This window comes from Bactrocera neohumeralis, unplaced genomic scaffold, assembly GCF_024586455.1.
Source record: "Bactrocera neohumeralis isolate Rockhampton unplaced genomic scaffold, APGP_CSIRO_Bneo_wtdbg2-racon-allhic-juicebox.fasta_v2 cluster09, whole genome shotgun sequence".
In the NCBI taxonomy this organism is placed as follows: Eukaryota; Metazoa; Arthropoda; class Insecta; order Diptera; family Tephritidae; genus Bactrocera; species Bactrocera neohumeralis.
Genome location: NW_026089622.1, coordinates 10,200,750 through 10,217,489, shown reverse-complemented (window position 1 = coordinate 10,217,489; position 16,740 = coordinate 10,200,750). Strand labels below are relative to the sequence as shown.

Genomic DNA, 16,740 nt, shown 5'->3' with positions numbered 1-16,740 from the left:
CAGCGCTTCAATATGAATCTACGCAACCCCTTGCTCAATATGAATCTACGCAACCTTGTCTGCGAAGATGTTCGAGCAGCAAGCGAAGCGGTGACAATCGGCGATCGTTTGTTCGTTCGTTTCTTTCGGCACAGCTCAGCTTTTCTACCAACAACACATTGTTGCCATGCTTATGCTGTTGTTGTTTTTGTAGAACAATGTTTCAATTTTTGGTTGGTGACATATTCAACTAAAAAATCAATTCCGTTGGGATTCGAACCTACGTACCTCCTACGTGCTCATCGTAATTTTTGAAACGCTTACCACCTAGACCACCATTGACACTTGAATTGCATTGTCCTAATTATGGTTTGGTTATGCATGAAAGAAATATACAATGGATCGCCGATTGTTGGTGACATATTCATATGTGTACGCATATGTATGTTTGTATGCTTGTGCATTATTTGTTTGGCAATGTATGCAAATATATGTACATATAAGTATATATGAATAAATCGTCCCCTCAATATAACAATAGCGTATAACTTTTTTTGGGTTTTGAGAAAATCGAGTTTAAAGTTTTTGTCAAATCAGATGTCTATTAAAACCTCAATTTCGCGGTAAATAAAAGTTTTTCATAGTGGATTTTTCGATGAGTACATTATACCGTTTCTTATCTTTAAATTTAACAAGGTTTTTCATTCTACGCATCCTTTAAGACCACAATTATGTTTATTCAAAGCGCAAGTCCTCCATATAGGCCATTTTATTTTTTAATGAATTTGTATGATGTATCTGATACACTATTTTATTTTGTATGGTATACGCTGTTTTATTCAATAATTTTACGGTATTTTTATTAAAATATTTGATCTCAAAAATATCAATTTGTAGCATTATAAAACAGTAATTAATTCATAGTTTTGTTAATTCAGTGGCATTTATTCATTACTTTCCAATTTGGGTTATTATAAACAAAAAATTATGACATTTGAACCACCAACACCACCATTGGCACTTATGTAGGTTGCGCTGACTTAAGTATGGTTTGGTTATGCATGTACATAAGAAACATACGATGGTTCTAACAATTTTGTTTAAGTATAGAAATATGCTTTTGTAGAACATTTGCTTTCGCAAATATACAGACAAATGTGCAAACGACATAATGTACATATGTATGTATGATTGTTTCGCATTTTGCTTCTACGCCGGTCAAATTTCTATACAAAAATCGGCTGAAATGTGTGAGAAAATAAAAAAATGGACAACTAGGGCAAATAATTTTTCAAAAATTTATTGGCAATTAAATATAAATGAAAATACATGTAAATTTACTTAAATTTATTGAAATTTCGTTTCGCATTTTTCGGCACTTTCAAATTAATTAATATAAGTAAAATTCATTACTTAACCCGCACACGTCTTATTCGCGCAAAATTTCCAACTTTATGAAAATTGGCGCAATTATTGACACTTCAATTTTATGTAAAGTTTAAAACATGTTTATATATGAATATATAATATATTTGATTTTGGCGCAATTATTGACACTTGGCTTAATATACAAAATTGGGCCAAAACGAAACAATGAAATACATACATAATTGCTTTTGCATGTCAATATGGAAATGCCGACGGCAAAACGCAAAGGCATATATTGCACATATGTACATACGTACATACATACATACAAGCGATTTCTTGGTTGAAAGCAAAAATTGAAGAATGAGAAATTGAAATGCCGACGGCAAAACGAAATTGCTTACATTCGTACATTGCGTATGAATCATGAAAATATCATCATAATGTTTAGGTAAATCTTTTATACATATATTTATTATTTTGAGTTATTATAAAATAAGATCACATATTCAATTAAAAATAAATTCTGTTGGGATTCGAACCTATGAACCTCCTACGTGCTCGTCGTAACTTTTGAAGCGCTTACCACCAACACCACCATTGACACTTGAATTGCGTTGTCCTAATTATGGTTTGGTTATGTATGAAAGAAATATACAATGGATCGCCGATTGTTATCTCTTTTCTTGCTCATGCTGCGCATATGTATTTTTGTGTGCTTGTTCATTATTGAAGTTATACTGCATTTTCTTTCCTTTGTCTTTCATTTCTGCGAATTCTCAACTATTTTATGTGACCTTTTGTTGAAATACCCTGCGTTGGCCGTTGAAAAATTAAGGTTATACTTTACAGGATTATTTCTGTAGTTAGTCTTCATTTACATTTTTTGGAAATCGACCCGCGATGACGAAGTATATCGTTTTATCTGACAGCGTGAGGTTTAAGAAGTTCATTTCTAATTTTGTCTTGTGGCATATTAGAAATGATGTTTCTTCGAAAATCGTTCGCTTACAACGGATAAAACGACTTCTGAGTGGTGATTTTAATGAATAAATTCCTTTTGGTTGAAATGCTCAACGTTGGCCGTTGAAAAGTTAAGGCAATACTTCTCAGGATCATTCATTCCTTTCATTTCTTAAAAGAAATTAATGACCTTTAGAAATATGCATATTTGCATTATTTCGTTGTCATTTCCATATTCGTAGCAATGGAATTTCTATGGCATCAGTAAAGTAATGGCCGCCGATTGTCACCCCTTGCCGCTGTGGCAGCTTCGCCTACAAACATGTGTAAATATATATGTATGTATACGTATGATCGTGAATACATACCCTGTAGTTCGGCTGGTGTCAAGCGATTACCAGAGCGCGAATTCTACTAGCGATTTCATGCATTACCGCTAGTTAGTCTTTTCGCTAATGATTTGTAATGTAACGAGGCATCGAATCTGAAAAAACCCACCCCTAAAAAGCGAAACTCAATGCGTATATGAAATTGCAATAACAACAATGTGCGAGCAGATCAAAATTCAACATAAATTTAGTGTCCCGTACTATTCCTGCAGAAATTCGCAGGAATTGTAGTTCGATCGATCGCTCAGTCTGCCGTTGTCATTTTTACACTAAATTGTTTAGATCTTGAGTGTCAATTGTAGTTGAAGAGCAGTCGAAAAAGGTCAATAAAGAACAGACATTCCTTAAATAAAAATAATTTATTTTAGTGTTGTTAGTGAAAAAATGAAAGTCGAATAAAAAAATAAAAAAGTGAAGTGTAAAGTAATTTATAAGGTATACATTAATACCATAATAATCAATCAATATAATATTAACGTTAAAAAATTTTGAAAGTGAAATAAAACAAATAATAATAAAGAAGTTATAATAATAAAAAATAAAAACAAATGAAGGTAGCTAAGAAAATTGTAGGTAGGAGACCGAACCCAAAACGAATTAAAAAGACTTGCTACAATCAAGTATATACAGAAAAGGCATGTAAATGCGAAGATAAGGAAGCTTTAAAGGCTTTCTTCGAAGGTAAAGTATAAGCTGCCAACAAGTATATTCCTCTTTTCATTCATATATATTTTTTATTTCTAGAACTGATGGAAAGAAAAATGAGCCAAATTTCTGCACAATACCAAGAGCTCCTAGAAGAAGTAGCGCAACAGAAAGTCCTCATTCAGGAGCTTCTGAAAGAACGCACCGACGACTCATCGATAATGAGAGAATTTCCAATTAAAAACAAAACAGATTTGGGCCGAATTAATGAAAATATAGAAGTTCGCGGAAAGAAGAACTACGTAAGTAATATTTTTTCTTTCGATTTCCTTATTTTAAATACGTTTCAGTAAATTTCGATTTTTTTTTTATTTTTACCGTTTCAACCCTTTACTTTCCTGCAGATCAAATGTATGACTCAAATTCTCCAGGGTTCTGGAGTGGTGAAAAACCTGAAGAATATTATAACAGACGAATTGGCCATGCAGTACAATATTAATGGAGTGTTGGGCAAAGATTCGCTCAAAGGCTTTACAAATTTTTTCGACGCCCTTATTGGTAAGAACAGGACAAGCTTTTTAATTAAAACAGTTAATAACAAATATATTTTAATTATTTTAGAGTCCATTCCTACCGGGATAGACGCTGGATCGCCAGAAAATCAACTGCGCCAAGCCCTTCAGCGTCAAAAAAAACGCGTAATAAAAAAAAATCATTTGGTAAATGAAGAAAAAAAATGATTAATAAATAACAATATAATGTAAGATAGTACATATTTTAAAACTACTAAGTAAGAAAATAAATTAAAAAATACATATGTATAATTGAATTTAATAAATCTATTGCTTTGAATTTCATAAAAATTTCTTTTTTTTCCTAAAATTGAACCAGTAGAATCGCTAGCGAGTAAGAATTAATGAAATCGCTAACGATTTTGAATCAGTCAAACCAGCTGTAATTTCGAATTAACGAAATCACTAACGATTTGGAATCAGTCAAATCACTAGCCATTTTGAATTAAGGAAAACGCTAGCGATTCTGTATTAGCGATTCACTTACGATTTTGGAACTAGTCATTTCACCAATGACTGGTAATGCAGCGTCGCACCGCTCGATTACCCTCGTAGGACATTGCAATGTAAAAATCGTTAGTTAAATAACATTGCGAGTAATCGGGCTGGAACTGGTTCTAATGATTAGGAATTAGTCATATCGTTAGCTCTTCCCCGATGGTACCGAACTACAGGGTAGCGACGCAGATTTTTGCGAGAAGCACCAGAAAGTTGTGCAATTTATGATTTTTAGCTTTTGCCATCGTCGCGAAAAGACGACTTGTTGGCAAAGACATGCTCGGGGAGATAATAAATTATAATAAATTTATAAAATGTGAATTTAAGTTTTCTACTTTTCTTTCATACAAAATGATATGCATTTCTTGGAATATCACTAAGAAGTATAACTTCATCCGCGCGTAGGGACTCCACGCACCTTTTTTAATAGTATTAGTTATTGTTTGTTATTCGTTATAAATTTCTCCTATTATTAAATTCTCATTTATTGCTTTAGGATCAAGAATGTTTCATGAATTCTTTCAAACTGTGAATTATTGCTCTTTTGCTTGTTGTTATTTTTTATTAGCATATTATTTGAAGTTTTTATTTCGATAAGGTCGTCATGATCTGGTGTACCAGTTATAAATTTAAGTACAGAACCAAGAAGGTTAAGAGATCTTTTGGGCCTGTAGATACTTGGCATAAGTTGATTTTTAATGTTTCTATTTTATTAATTAATATTTTTGTTTCGGGCTGTTTTTTTAAATTTTTCTAAATTATAAGAAGATCTCATTACATCTTCATAGAGCGCAAGTATTTTTGATAAATTTGAAATATGATATAGAAAGGAACTATTTTTATATGTATATGTATGTATACGGGGTCAGTTTCTACGAGAACATATTTTTTTTACTTAAATCTATTATATTGTCGCATAATGCGATAAGGAAAAGTAAAAAGAAAATTATTCCGTACATGCCTTTACTCTTATGTTATCCTTATGGATAATCCGTCCTTTATTAGTCATTACAGTCTTTCCGTTTTCTTTTTTTACAACGTGCTTCGCGTATTTTCTTACGCTCTTATTACGACTGTGCGTCCTGGAAAATATTACGTCACCTGGATTATAGTTCAGCTGCTTTCGATTGCGATTATGATGACGCAAGACTCTTTCCTGGTTTTGTTGTATTCGTTCTTGGATGTCGGGATACCCCCTTTGATTATAAAACACGTCCTCGGGTTTCTCGTTGGTAACGGAATGTATGGAAACTGCCGAACAGCTTCAAAAATTTGGTCTTCCGGTGCTGAATTATTCTGGTTAGCTAAACCTTTCGCGATTTCGATAATTGTACTGTGCGTACGCTCAACTTGTCCGTTTGTAGTAGAATGGAACTCTGGCGTTTTTGTGTGCGTTATTTGTAATCGTTTGTAAATTTGTTGTGCACATATGCTTGTAAACGATAGATCGTTATCAGTCATTAAAAATTTTGCGTTTGGGTATATTTGTGAAAGAATCTCGTCGACGTATTTGTATGTATCTTTCCTTGAAGCTATTTGTCTAAAGTAGCAAAATTTTTAGTATTTTTCCGTTGAGCTAATGTATAAGTTAAAAAACGTTTAGTTACTTTTAATAAAAAAAATGTTTCCCGGGAGCTATGCTCCTTTTTTTGGGAGCAATGCCCCTTTATTTGGGAGCTGCTCCTTCATTGAATTCTGTGCAAGAACTGAGTTTTACAATTATTTACGCTTAACTCTAAACCTACGTTTGCCGCTGCAACGGGTATGGAGTTTGCTGACGCTGCGCTTCCCTCAGGTTGGCACTTCGCTGACGCAGCGCTTCCCACAGGTTGCCACTACACGTGTCGCACTCTCAGCGATTTATTGGTGTCATATTATATTACTTTGTATCATATGATATTAATGCATCATATGATACCTACTTTTTGAATGTATGGGGTGCTAACTTCCCTGTAGTTCGGTACCATCGGGGAAGAGCTAACGATATGACTAATTCCTAATCATTAGAACCAGTTCCAGCCCGATTACTCGCAATGTTATTTAACTAACGATTTTTACATTGCAATGTCCTACGAGGGTAATCGAGCGGTGCGACGCTGCATTACCAGTCATTGGTGAAATGACTAGTTCCAAAATCGTAAGTGAATCGCTAATACAGAATCGCTAGCGTTTTCCTTAATTCAAAATGGCTAGTGATTTGACTGATTCCAAATCGTTAGTGATTTCGTTAATTCGAAATTACAGCTGGTTTGACTGATTCAAAATCGTTAGCGATTTCATTAATTCTAACTCGCTAGCGATTCTACTGGTTCAATTTTAGGAAAAAAAAGAAATTTTTATGAAATTCAAAGCAATAGATTTATTAAATTCAATTATACATATGTATTTTTTAATTTATTTTCTTACTTAGTAGTTTTAAAATATGTACTATCTTACATTATATTGTTATTTATTAATCATTTTTTTTTTTCATTTACCAAATGATTTTTTTTTATTACGCGTTTTTTTTGACGCTGAAGGGCTTGGCGCAGTTGATTTTCTGGCGATCCAGCGTCTATCCCGGTAGGAATGGACTCTAAAATAATTAAAATATATTTGTTATTAACTGTTTTAATTAAAAAGCTTGTCCTGTTCTTACCAATAAGGGCGTCGAAAAAATTTGTAAAGCCTTTGAGCGAATCTTTGCCCAACACTCCATTAATATTGTACTGCATGGCCAATTCGTCTGTTATAATATTCTTCAGGTTTTTCACCACTCCAGAACCCTGGAGAATTTGAGTCATACATTTGATCTGCAGGAAAGTAAAGGGTTGAAACGGTAAAAATAAAAAAAAAATCGAAATTTACTGAAACGTATTTAAAATAAGGAAATCGAAAGAAAAAATATTACTTACGTAGTTCTTCTTTCCGCGAACTTCTATATTTTCATTAATTCGGCCCAAATCTGTTTTGTTTTTAATTGGAAATTCTCTCATTATCGATGAGTCGTCGGTGCGTTCTTTCAGAAGCTCCTGAATGAGGACTTTCTGTTGCGCTACTTCTTCTAGGAGCTCTTGGTACTGTGCAGAAATTTGGCTCATTTTTCTTTCCATCAGTTCTAGAAATAAAAAATATATATGAATGAAAAGAGGAATATACTTGTTGGCAGCTTATACTTTACCTTCGAAGAAAGCCTTTAAAGCTTCCTTATCTTCGCATTTACATGCCTTTTCTGTATATACTTGATTGTAGCAAGTCTTTTTAATTCGTTTTGGGTTCGGTCTCCTACCTACAATTTTCTTAGCTACCTTCATTTGTTTTTATTTTTTATTATTATAACTTCTTTATTATTATTTGTTTTATTTCACTTTCAAAATTTTTTAACGTTAATATTATATTGATTGATTATTATGGTATTAATGTATACCTTATAAATTACTTTACACTTCACTTTTTTTATTTTTTATTCGACTTTCATTTTTTCACTAACAACACTAAAATAAATTATTTTTATTTAAGGAATGTCTGTTCTTTATTGACCTTTTTCGACTGCTCTTCAACTACAATTGACACTCAAGATCTAAACAATTTAGTGTAAAAATGACAACGGCAGACTGAGCGATCGATCGAACTACAATTCCTGCGAATTTCTGCAGGAATAGTACGGGACACTAAATTTATGTTGAATTTTGATCTGCTCGCACATTGTTGTTATTGCAATTTCATATACGCATTGAGTTTCGCTTTTTAGGGGTGGGTTTTTTCAGATTCGATGCCTCGTTACATTACAAATCATTAGCGAAAAGACTAACTAGCGGTAATGCATGAAATCGCTAGTAGAATTCGCGCTCTGGTAATCGCTTGACACCAGCCGAACTACAGGGGTATTATCGCTCATGTAGAATAAGTCTAAGTGTATGTATTCGCCTACTTTGTTTGGCGTTGGTGCGGAACCAATTGGTTGTTTGTTTGGTCGGCGTTCGTATTTGTTTGTGAGACAGATTTCACAGTCTTGTACTTCTTTTTTACAAGCGTTACGTATGTTTGGCCAGTAATATTTTAGGGAAATTTCCTGTGCATTATTTTTGTAGTTTCTGTCTGCACGTCTATGTGTGTTATTTATGATTTGTTTTTGTTGTTCTATGTCGGTTATGTCGTCAACCATGTGTTGAGTTAGAACGATAGAGGCATTGGGAAATGTATTGATAATGTCATTTTCGACGTAAAATAATAATTGTTCGCCTATTTTTATAGCGTTTACTACTTTTGGTTTGATTACATTTTTTAATATGTCCAATAGCTCAGTTTCAGTGTTAAAGAAAAGTGTATGTCTACCGCATTAAAAAATATTTTGCGATGATATTTTGGCGTGGTTCCCATTTGATTGTTTTATGATAATTTGATTTTTAAAGCAATTTAATGGTTGTTTTACACGTTTGATTTTTTGTATAGGGGAGCTTTGTGCTGAATGTTGGGAATTATCAGAATTAGATGTGCTATTAATTTGTTGGCGGGAAAGTGCATCCGTAACAACGTTCTGATGTCCAGGTTTGTAAGTGATTTTAGCACCATGTTCTTCGTTGACATTTTTCCATCTTTTTAATTTTATATTGGGGTTTTTTTCTGATATGGCAAAAATTAAAGATTGATGATCGGTGTATATACATAGTTAAGTCTGCTATGCCATATACGTAATTTCGGAGTTTCTGTAAGGACCACACAATTGCGAGTAACTCTTTCTCATTTGTAGAGTAATTCTGTTCGATTTGACTAAGTGTTCGTGAAATAAATAATATTTGTTTTTTATTTTGTGATAATACAGCCCCTATTGCAAAGTTACTAGCGTCTGTGGTCAATTCAAAGGGTTTGCTGAAATTTGGTTGGAAAAGTTCAACCTGAGCTTGAAGTTCTTCTTTTATTCTACTTAATGCTGCTGTTGCAGGTTCATCTAATGTGGTTTTAATTTTTGCGCTTTGATTTTTTGATATTTTACCGTTGTCTCCTTTGAGAAACGTGGCAAGTGGTTTAACAATGGCTGCAACACTTTTTATGAATTTTCGATAATAGTTTGCGAGACCTAGAAAAGATCTAAGCTCCTTGAGTGAAGTAAGAGTGGGGAAAATCTTTTATAGGGATCGGCGGTGATTTTATTGTCTTTAATTATGTTCCCCAAATATTCTACTGAGTCTTTAAAGAAGTGTGACTTTTCATTGGACATCTTCATGTTAGCTTGATGAAGTGCATTTATAATAATGCGTATGTGCTCGACATGCTCTTCTGGAAAAGAAGAGTAAATGAGAACATCGTCTATTTAAACATACGCAAATTTGCCAATATATGGTCTCAGGATATCATCGATACACCTTTGAAAAATTGACGGAGCATTTCTCAGTCCAAAAGGCATGCGAAGAAATTTATATTTGGTTCCATTTACACTAAAAGCTGTTTTCTCTCTGTCAGATTCTTTGATAAGAATCTGGTGAAATCCAGATTCCAAATCTAAAGTTGTAAATATTTTTGCATTACCAAGATTTTGTATAGTCATAGCTATCATATATATATACATCAGGTATGGGGTATCTATCTGTAATAGTTTGAGCGTTTAGCTTTTGAAAGTCAACGACCATTCTGCGTTTATGTTTCCTTTGTTCGTCGGTTCCTTTTTTAGCAACTGTCCAAATGGGTAAATTGTACGAAGATTTACTAGGTTTGATTTTTTCACTTTCTAAAAGTTTAAATATTTCTTTGTTAACAAAATCATTATCAGATATAGGGTACGGATATTGTTTTGTCCAGGTAGGATCTTCGGATTTAGTCCTAATTGTGGATTGTACAGTGGTAGTAAATGGTAATATTGAGTTAGTACCTTCATTTTGTTGCATTATTTTTTCAATTTCAGATCTATATTTTTCATTGCTTACTGTATAATTAATTTTTTGCAACATTTTTCTTTCTTTCTTGGCCCTATATTTATAACTGAGCTTATACTCGAAAAGATTAATCTCTGCTTTAACTGTTCTGAGTCCCTGTTCGCCCAGAAGCATATGAAATTCTTCTCATGCATCAGTTTCAAAAAATGTCGAATTGGGTTATTTGGAGGTAATCCTTGCATTTGACGGTTATAGCTGTTTTGTAAAGGTGCAGCGTTGAAGTTGGTGCGTCTTCTGTATTGCCGTGAGGAATCTACGTCCATTGGTTGGCACCTGGGTGGGTGCACTCTGTGTATATTGCACTTGCACGTTTGGTCTATATCTTCGCTAATCACCGCGGTATCTTCTGTTTTGAAAGGGTTGATGTTGATGCTTGGGTGCACGTGTTTCTTCATGATGTCTTCTGTTTTGAAGGTGTTGATGTGGCATATTGTATTTCCTGTAGTCATCGTAATGAGGAAAATCGAATTGCAATTTCTCGTTGTCGTGGTATATCGTACTTGCAATGGCGCACTGTGTTGCGGCTAGTGGAAAAGTAACTTTTCTCCGATTATTTTTTTCAGTGTTTTTAATGATGCAATTTTGTCACAGACATTCCAAGTAAACAAAAAACACATAAAGCTTATTTTTATGTTGGCCCGTTGATTTTTAATTGATTTTAGAAGTCAAATATACAAAATTTTCACGAAAAGAGGGGATTTCAGGGCTGTATTCAAAATGATCTCATTTGATTTTGGTGACAGATATTTTGATTCGGAAAAAAAATCTGCCTTCGGACAAGTATCTTCTGTAAAACAAAGGAATGTTGTTTGAGACATTTTCATATGCACCTTTTTTAGAGCGAAAACCCGACTAAAGGTCCATTTTTCCTTTAAATTTGGGTTAGGTAAGCAATATCTAAAAAGTTATTGAATAATTTAATCATATTGGCTTTCGGGTGACTTTCCGTCATCCCGCGTGAAATTTTTATTATTTTCAGACCGGTTTTGGCTAATCGCCATCTTTTCTTTTTTGTCACTAATTAGTCCGCATGTGTGTCCGTCTTTATATAGTGTTTTATTTTAGCTTGTGGTAGTACCTTTCTCTCTCTCTGTTGTTTTACTATTTTATTCTCTCTCTTTCGCTCTATCTTTCTCCCCCTTTGTTTTTACGTCTTAGTAGGTGGGTAAAAGAAAGAAAGAAGAGGTGGGTAAAATAATCCGTTATTGCGCGCTTATTTGTATTGTTTTTATTTTGTGGTTTCCCTTCATTTACTACATTTAATTGCTTTCTGTTGCGTTTTTCATATAAGTGTTTAATGGTTCGAATATTACATCAGAAAATATAATTATAATTTTGACAGTCAAGAATTATGGAATACATTAAAATTTCCTATCAGGAACTGCATGAGTTGATGCAACAGAGTAAAACTAGAAACGTGGAGGATGTTTTGGAATTGCTTGATCATGAGCATGGAGTGAAAAGTAGTTTAATATTTCCAAACATTAAAGATAAATTGTAAAAGTTTGTCAATAAGTACAATACACGTCTTCAAGAGTTTAACAGGATGTATGAACGGCTTGGAGCTACGGACTGGATTCAAGAAGGCTATATTGAAGTTGGAAATCATCCAACTACTTCAAAACGAAAACAGGAACCTAAGGTATTTACATTATGCTGTGAGAAAACAAAGAAGAATAGAAGTATGGAACTAATGGAAACAGAAGAGGTTTCTGCAGATTTACTTAAATACACAGCTGAAGAATTGAGAAAAGAGGAAGGAGGGGATATAAAGGCAGCTTTGGCTTTCTCCATGCACATGAAACTCAGCGTCTATCAGTGGCAAAAGTTAAAAGAATATCATGAAAAATACAATTACTTTCCTAGTTACAGAAAACTTTTAGAGGAGAAAAAGAAATGTTATCCAGAGGATGCCGAGGTAACTGAAAAGTCTGCTTCAGTCAAACTACAATCTCTTTTGGATCACACCGCGAATAGAATTCTGGAATCCCAATCAATTGACCACCTTCACGCATATGCAGAGAAATTAATGTTATTGATTAGCAAATGGGGTATGGGTGGATCTTCAGGACATAGCCAGTATAAACAAAACTTTACTGACAATACAGCAACTGATAGTAGCTTGTTCACTATATCTATGGTTCCTTTAGTTCTTTCATACAATAAAGAACAAGTATGGGAGAATCCAACGGCATCATTAACCAGATATTGCAGACCAATCAAGTTTGAATATGCTAAGGGGACTGCAGAGTATACAAAACAACTGGACGATCTCATGAAAGAACAAATAAATAGTATACAAATTATTTGTAGGCACTAGTGCGCTTTATTCAGGCTCGATCAGAACTAAACTCTAAAACATTCTTACTCTTAAGTCTAAGCCTAAGCCGTCCTCACTGCCGCTGCCGTCGTCGCTGCTGTTGTCGCTGTCGTTGCTATGTTTTGTCAAATGCAGTGTCAGCGAATCCCACGATTACGCCGACTTACGTGTAGTGTAAGTCGTCGCTTGTTTGCGCTATATTTGTGCTGCTCCAGCGGATGCCACGGCTACGGTAGCTTGTGAGTATCGTTTGTTGTTGCTTGTCGTTGGATCATAACTCGGGCCGTTGGTCATGGATTGGGGTGGTGTTAATGTTCAGCATTGCCTGAAACGGATGTTAGGCAGACAATGCTGACTTGGTATTTTGGTGGTTTGCGATTCGAGTTAACTTACACGAAACGATTATCAACATAAGCGGATTACAATTTAAAGTAGAACATAAATTGGAGGAAACAATGGTTGATGGAAAAGTCTGTAATTCTTTATCAGATAACAAGTCTGCAGCAACGTGTTACATTTGCCACGCAAAGCCCAGTGAAATGAATCAGTTGGACAAAATTGTTAAAAGAACACCCAATCAGGAAGCTTATAGATTTGGATTATCAACATTTCATTGTAAAATAACATTTATGGACTACTGAACATTGCTTATCAAATCACTGTGCGCAAGGCAGGGGAAACAAAAAGAACTAAGCTCAGTGAAGATGAGAAGATTATTAGAGATCAAAGAAGAAAGGAAGTTCAACAAAATCTGAAAGATCAGCTCCAAATAACTGTCGATGTTGTGAAACATGGAAGTGGAACAACTAATGACGGTAACCCAGCAAGGAAATTCTTTAGTGATCCTGAGGAAACCGCTCTGGCTACAGGAGTAGATACCGAACTTATAAGTAGGTTTTCTAGTATTCTTCAAGCTATAACTTCTGGATATAAGATAGACTGCGATAAGTTCTCTAAGTACGGAAAAGAAACTGCTGGTCTCTATGTAAAGAAATATTCGTGGCATTATATGCCACCAACTGTCCACAAGGTTCTTATTCATGGAGCTGAAATAATTCGTTCATTTTTGGTCCCCATTGGGCAACTATCAGAAGAAGCATTGGAAGCAGGAAACAAGGACTTCAGACACAAGGCTTTACCATGCGAGGAAAACATCAAGAAAAAACAATTATGAAGACATTACATTTTCTGCTCGCCAATTCTGATCCCGCAATCACAAGTAGGAGAATGCTGAAGGAGAAGAAACACCTGAAATTATCAGAGGAAGCAATGAACTTATTGGTAGAAGACTGATAATTTGTAATTTTTCAGTTTAATGCATTTTTTTTTATTCCACATCTATTCTACATCTATTCTAGCACTCCACAAAAATGAGCATAACTCTCTTAAAACTGAAGCTATTGACTTCAAACCGATATCAAATTAAAGCTTTTATTGCCACCTTTCAAATAAGAAATTAAATAGATTTTGGTTTTATATAAAATTTCAGAGTTTTTCAACAAATATCGAAAAATCATGAAAATTTTACGTTTATAATTATTGTTCGGACCACCCTATTCTTTATTTAAAAAACAAATCATAGGGTATTTATCAGAAATAAAAGAAGAATTAAAATAATTTTTTTTTGTAAATTTTTCGAACTTTTTTTTTTTGGCTTTTGTTGAAAATTTGACCCAACAATTTTTTCCGGTGTAAATTTTTTTTCACTCATTCTGTTTGGGATTTCATTCTGACCAATCTGTAGAAGTTTCTCATCGATACAATTAATATTACAGTTTAGGCAATATGATTTCCAAAAAATTCCGTTTTCGCAACACTGTGTGGCGTAGGCGGTTTCTAAGTCCTTTGGATTGTGGCTGTAGAGGGTGCCGCTTGTATACTTGCTGTTCAAGCCATGGATAAACGTTCTGACGGCTTTTTGATTCGCATACTTTTTCATTTCTGATGGTTCACCTGAGCTTCTCATTTCAATTTTTGTTAGAGCAAGATTCAATGTCCTGCTAACTTCGCAATGAAATTCCGCCAGTGTAAGTTTGTTTTGCGTAATCCTTTTCAGGTCTCTGGTCCACATACGTGTAGTCGAGGCGATTTATGATTGAGTAGAACTTCGTGTTGTGGTTGATTAAAATATCGGCTGCTTCTCCTTGAATTTTCGAATGCAATATCGAAAGTGCGGTATAAAATGTCGGGGTTGTGGCATATTCTTTTATGTTTTCCATGTGCGTCCACGAGCGTTTTCTCCAGGATCTGTATTGATTTATATTGCCCGTGAAGTCTGGCAATGCTTTAAAAAGATCCAGATTAATCTGCATTTCGTTGATTATATTTGGTTTGCAGTTCTCGTGCTGATCCGTAATTGTCACATTTGATGGCAGACTGTTCTCCAGGGTAGCCACTCTTTGTTGGTTCTCAGTTAGAGATGTAGTTAAAGCAGCAATTTGAGCCCTGAGATTTGCAATCTCCTGTGCAGACATCTCAAAGTTGGTGTTCAATATGGGACGACGCAAATTGAACAGTTTTTGTCTATTTTTATGAGATTCCAGCGTGATTCCGATATTTATCGGTGCTGCTTCCAATTTTCCAGGAACTTATTTTTTTCCTTCTTCAGGAACGTGGATTTTAGTTTTATCCCTTTATATCAGGATATGGCAGGTTCAGTTCAAACGAAAAGAACGGTTGAGCCCCCAGTTAACAAACTGTTGTTTGTCGCGAGTAAAAGAGATTATATTTATTTGGGCAGTACACTTATTTTCGTGTTACCTTTTTTATTCATAATTTCTTACTGACTTACATTTTATAATCTTAAAGCTATTTATACTTATGAAATGCGGCTGCTGTTATCTGCTTGCAACTTCCTTGTTGTAATTCGTTATCTGTTATCATGCTATCACTTGTTAGAACAAAGTTAGTTTTGTTATGCTTATCAGTTTTTCGTTACGGAATTCTGTCTGTTGTGTTTATAATGCGGGAATTTTATTGTTTGTTTAGGTTAAGTGTGAAATTTACTTAGGCTTTCTTCGGCGTCGCTAACTAGCGCTTGGACAAAAAGCGAAAACTTTGAAGCGCGATTTCTCGGTTTTTCCTTTTTACGATTCTTATTAGTATTAAAAAACTAAACGTCGTATGGAATTGGGGCAAAGTTTATTATCTTTGGCATTAAATTATCTTCTACTTAAATTAAAACAAACTACGAAAAATAAAGTTTGAACATATTTTTAAACAACATAAAGTAAACTTTTTTTTGGCCAAAAGCCACTTTTTTCAATTTTTAAAAAATTTGTAAAATTTTACATTTTGTTTGGAATTTTCTTAGTTTAACTAGAAGATAAATTATTAAAAAATATGAATCTCTTTGAATTTTTTGTTTCCGATAGAAATTGCGACCTGCATCCGCCCGACAGATGTTGAAATATATAACTATAAAGCCTAGAAATTTCGCTTGAATCAATTATTTCTTTCCTCCCAAAAAAGTCCTGAAAAATTGACTTTTTGAAGGCTCTAAATCAGGCTCCCCCTTAACACTTGCCATTGTTCGTCCACGATCTTCACTGTTCGGCAACAAGACAGAAATGAGGTTTCGTGTACACACAGCGCCATACACGACACACATGTGCGCACACCGATCGTAAAAATCCAAACATTTTCGCGAACATGGATCGGTATGCACACAAGCCCATACTCGAGTAAACCGCATGCGCACACATACCGATCGAACGCACATGTGTGTCGTGTATGGTCACTTTAAGGGTGCATTTAAAAGTGGGATGTGAATCACCACATACCACACAAACACTGCGTAGAGTGCAATATAATTTAGTAAGCCCATATTTTTGGCAGTTAGTACATTGTACCAGACCGTTCCTTTTAAGTGGTTCTTCAACAGTTACTCTACGATGTAGCAAATATTTCAGATTATACAGGGTGCGTTCCTAAGTAAACAGGACTAAAAAAAAACAGAACAAATGATTTTTTCGGCAAAATCAATTTACTTTATTGAAAATAGTCTCCTTCTGCTTCAATACAGCTTTTTGCACGGGCCAAAAGCATGTCGAACGAGTGTTTTAGCTCGTTGGCCGGTGTGGCCGACAGTATGCCGG

The 16,740-nt window shown here is 34.5% G+C and overlaps 2 protein-coding genes and 1 pseudogene across 2 annotated transcripts; 2 read left to right on the top strand and 1 right to left on the bottom strand.

Moving 5' to 3' along the window:
- The first annotated feature begins 2,182 nt into the window (after positions 1–2,182).
- On the top strand, positions 2,183–2,385 carry LOC126764789 (small nucleolar RNA U3; annotated as a pseudogene).
- A 731-nt stretch (positions 2,386–3,116) lies between these two features.
- LOC126764498 (uncharacterized) lies at positions 3,117–4,133 on the top strand. Its single transcript, XM_050482205.1, has 4 exons — positions 3,117–3,380; positions 3,444–3,646; positions 3,749–3,902; positions 3,966–4,133. The coding sequence occupies exons 1-4, from the start codon at positions 3,248–3,250 to the stop codon at positions 4,082–4,084; spliced, it is 609 nt and encodes a 202-aa protein (XP_050338162.1). The 5' UTR covers positions 3,117–3,247; the 3' UTR covers positions 4,085–4,133.
- A 1,821-nt stretch (positions 4,134–5,954) lies between these two features.
- On the bottom strand, positions 5,955–7,826 carry LOC126764604 (uncharacterized). Its single transcript, XM_050482271.1, has 5 exons — positions 7,575–7,826; positions 7,309–7,511; positions 7,053–7,206; positions 6,913–6,989; positions 5,955–5,990 (listed from the first exon to the last, which is right to left on the bottom strand). The coding sequence occupies exons 1-5, from the start codon at positions 7,705–7,707 to the stop codon at positions 5,955–5,957; spliced, it is 603 nt and encodes a 200-aa protein (XP_050338228.1). The 5' UTR covers positions 7,708–7,826.
- Between the last annotated feature and the right edge of the window lie 8,914 nt (positions 7,827–16,740).

What these genes read in the sequence shown, in the direction of transcription:
- LOC126764604 (XM_050482271.1), bottom strand. Translation starts at nt 7,707, where the DNA reads ATGAAGGTAGCTAAGAAAATTGTAGGTAGGAGACCGAACCCAAAACGA. An exon ending in TTTTTTCGACGCCCTTATTG is followed by an intron (nt 6,990 to 7,052) that starts GTAAGAACAGGA and finishes TAATTATTTTAG; the next exon opens with AGTCCATTCCTACCGGGATA. An exon ending in TTCAGCGTCAAAAAAAACGC is followed by an intron (nt 5,991 to 6,912) that starts GTAATAAAAAAA and finishes CTTATACATTAG; the next exon opens with CTCAACGGAAAAATACTAAA.
- LOC126764498 (XM_050482205.1), top strand. Translation starts at nt 3,248, where the DNA reads ATGAAGGTAGCTAAGAAAATTGTAGGTAGGAGACCGAACCCAAAACGA. An exon ending in TTTAAAGGCTTTCTTCGAAG is followed by an intron (nt 3,381 to 3,443) that starts GTAAAGTATAAG and finishes TTTTATTTCTAG; the next exon opens with AACTGATGGAAAGAAAAATG. An exon ending in TTTTTTCGACGCCCTTATTG is followed by an intron (nt 3,903 to 3,965) that starts GTAAGAACAGGA and finishes TAATTATTTTAG; the next exon opens with AGTCCATTCCTACCGGGATA.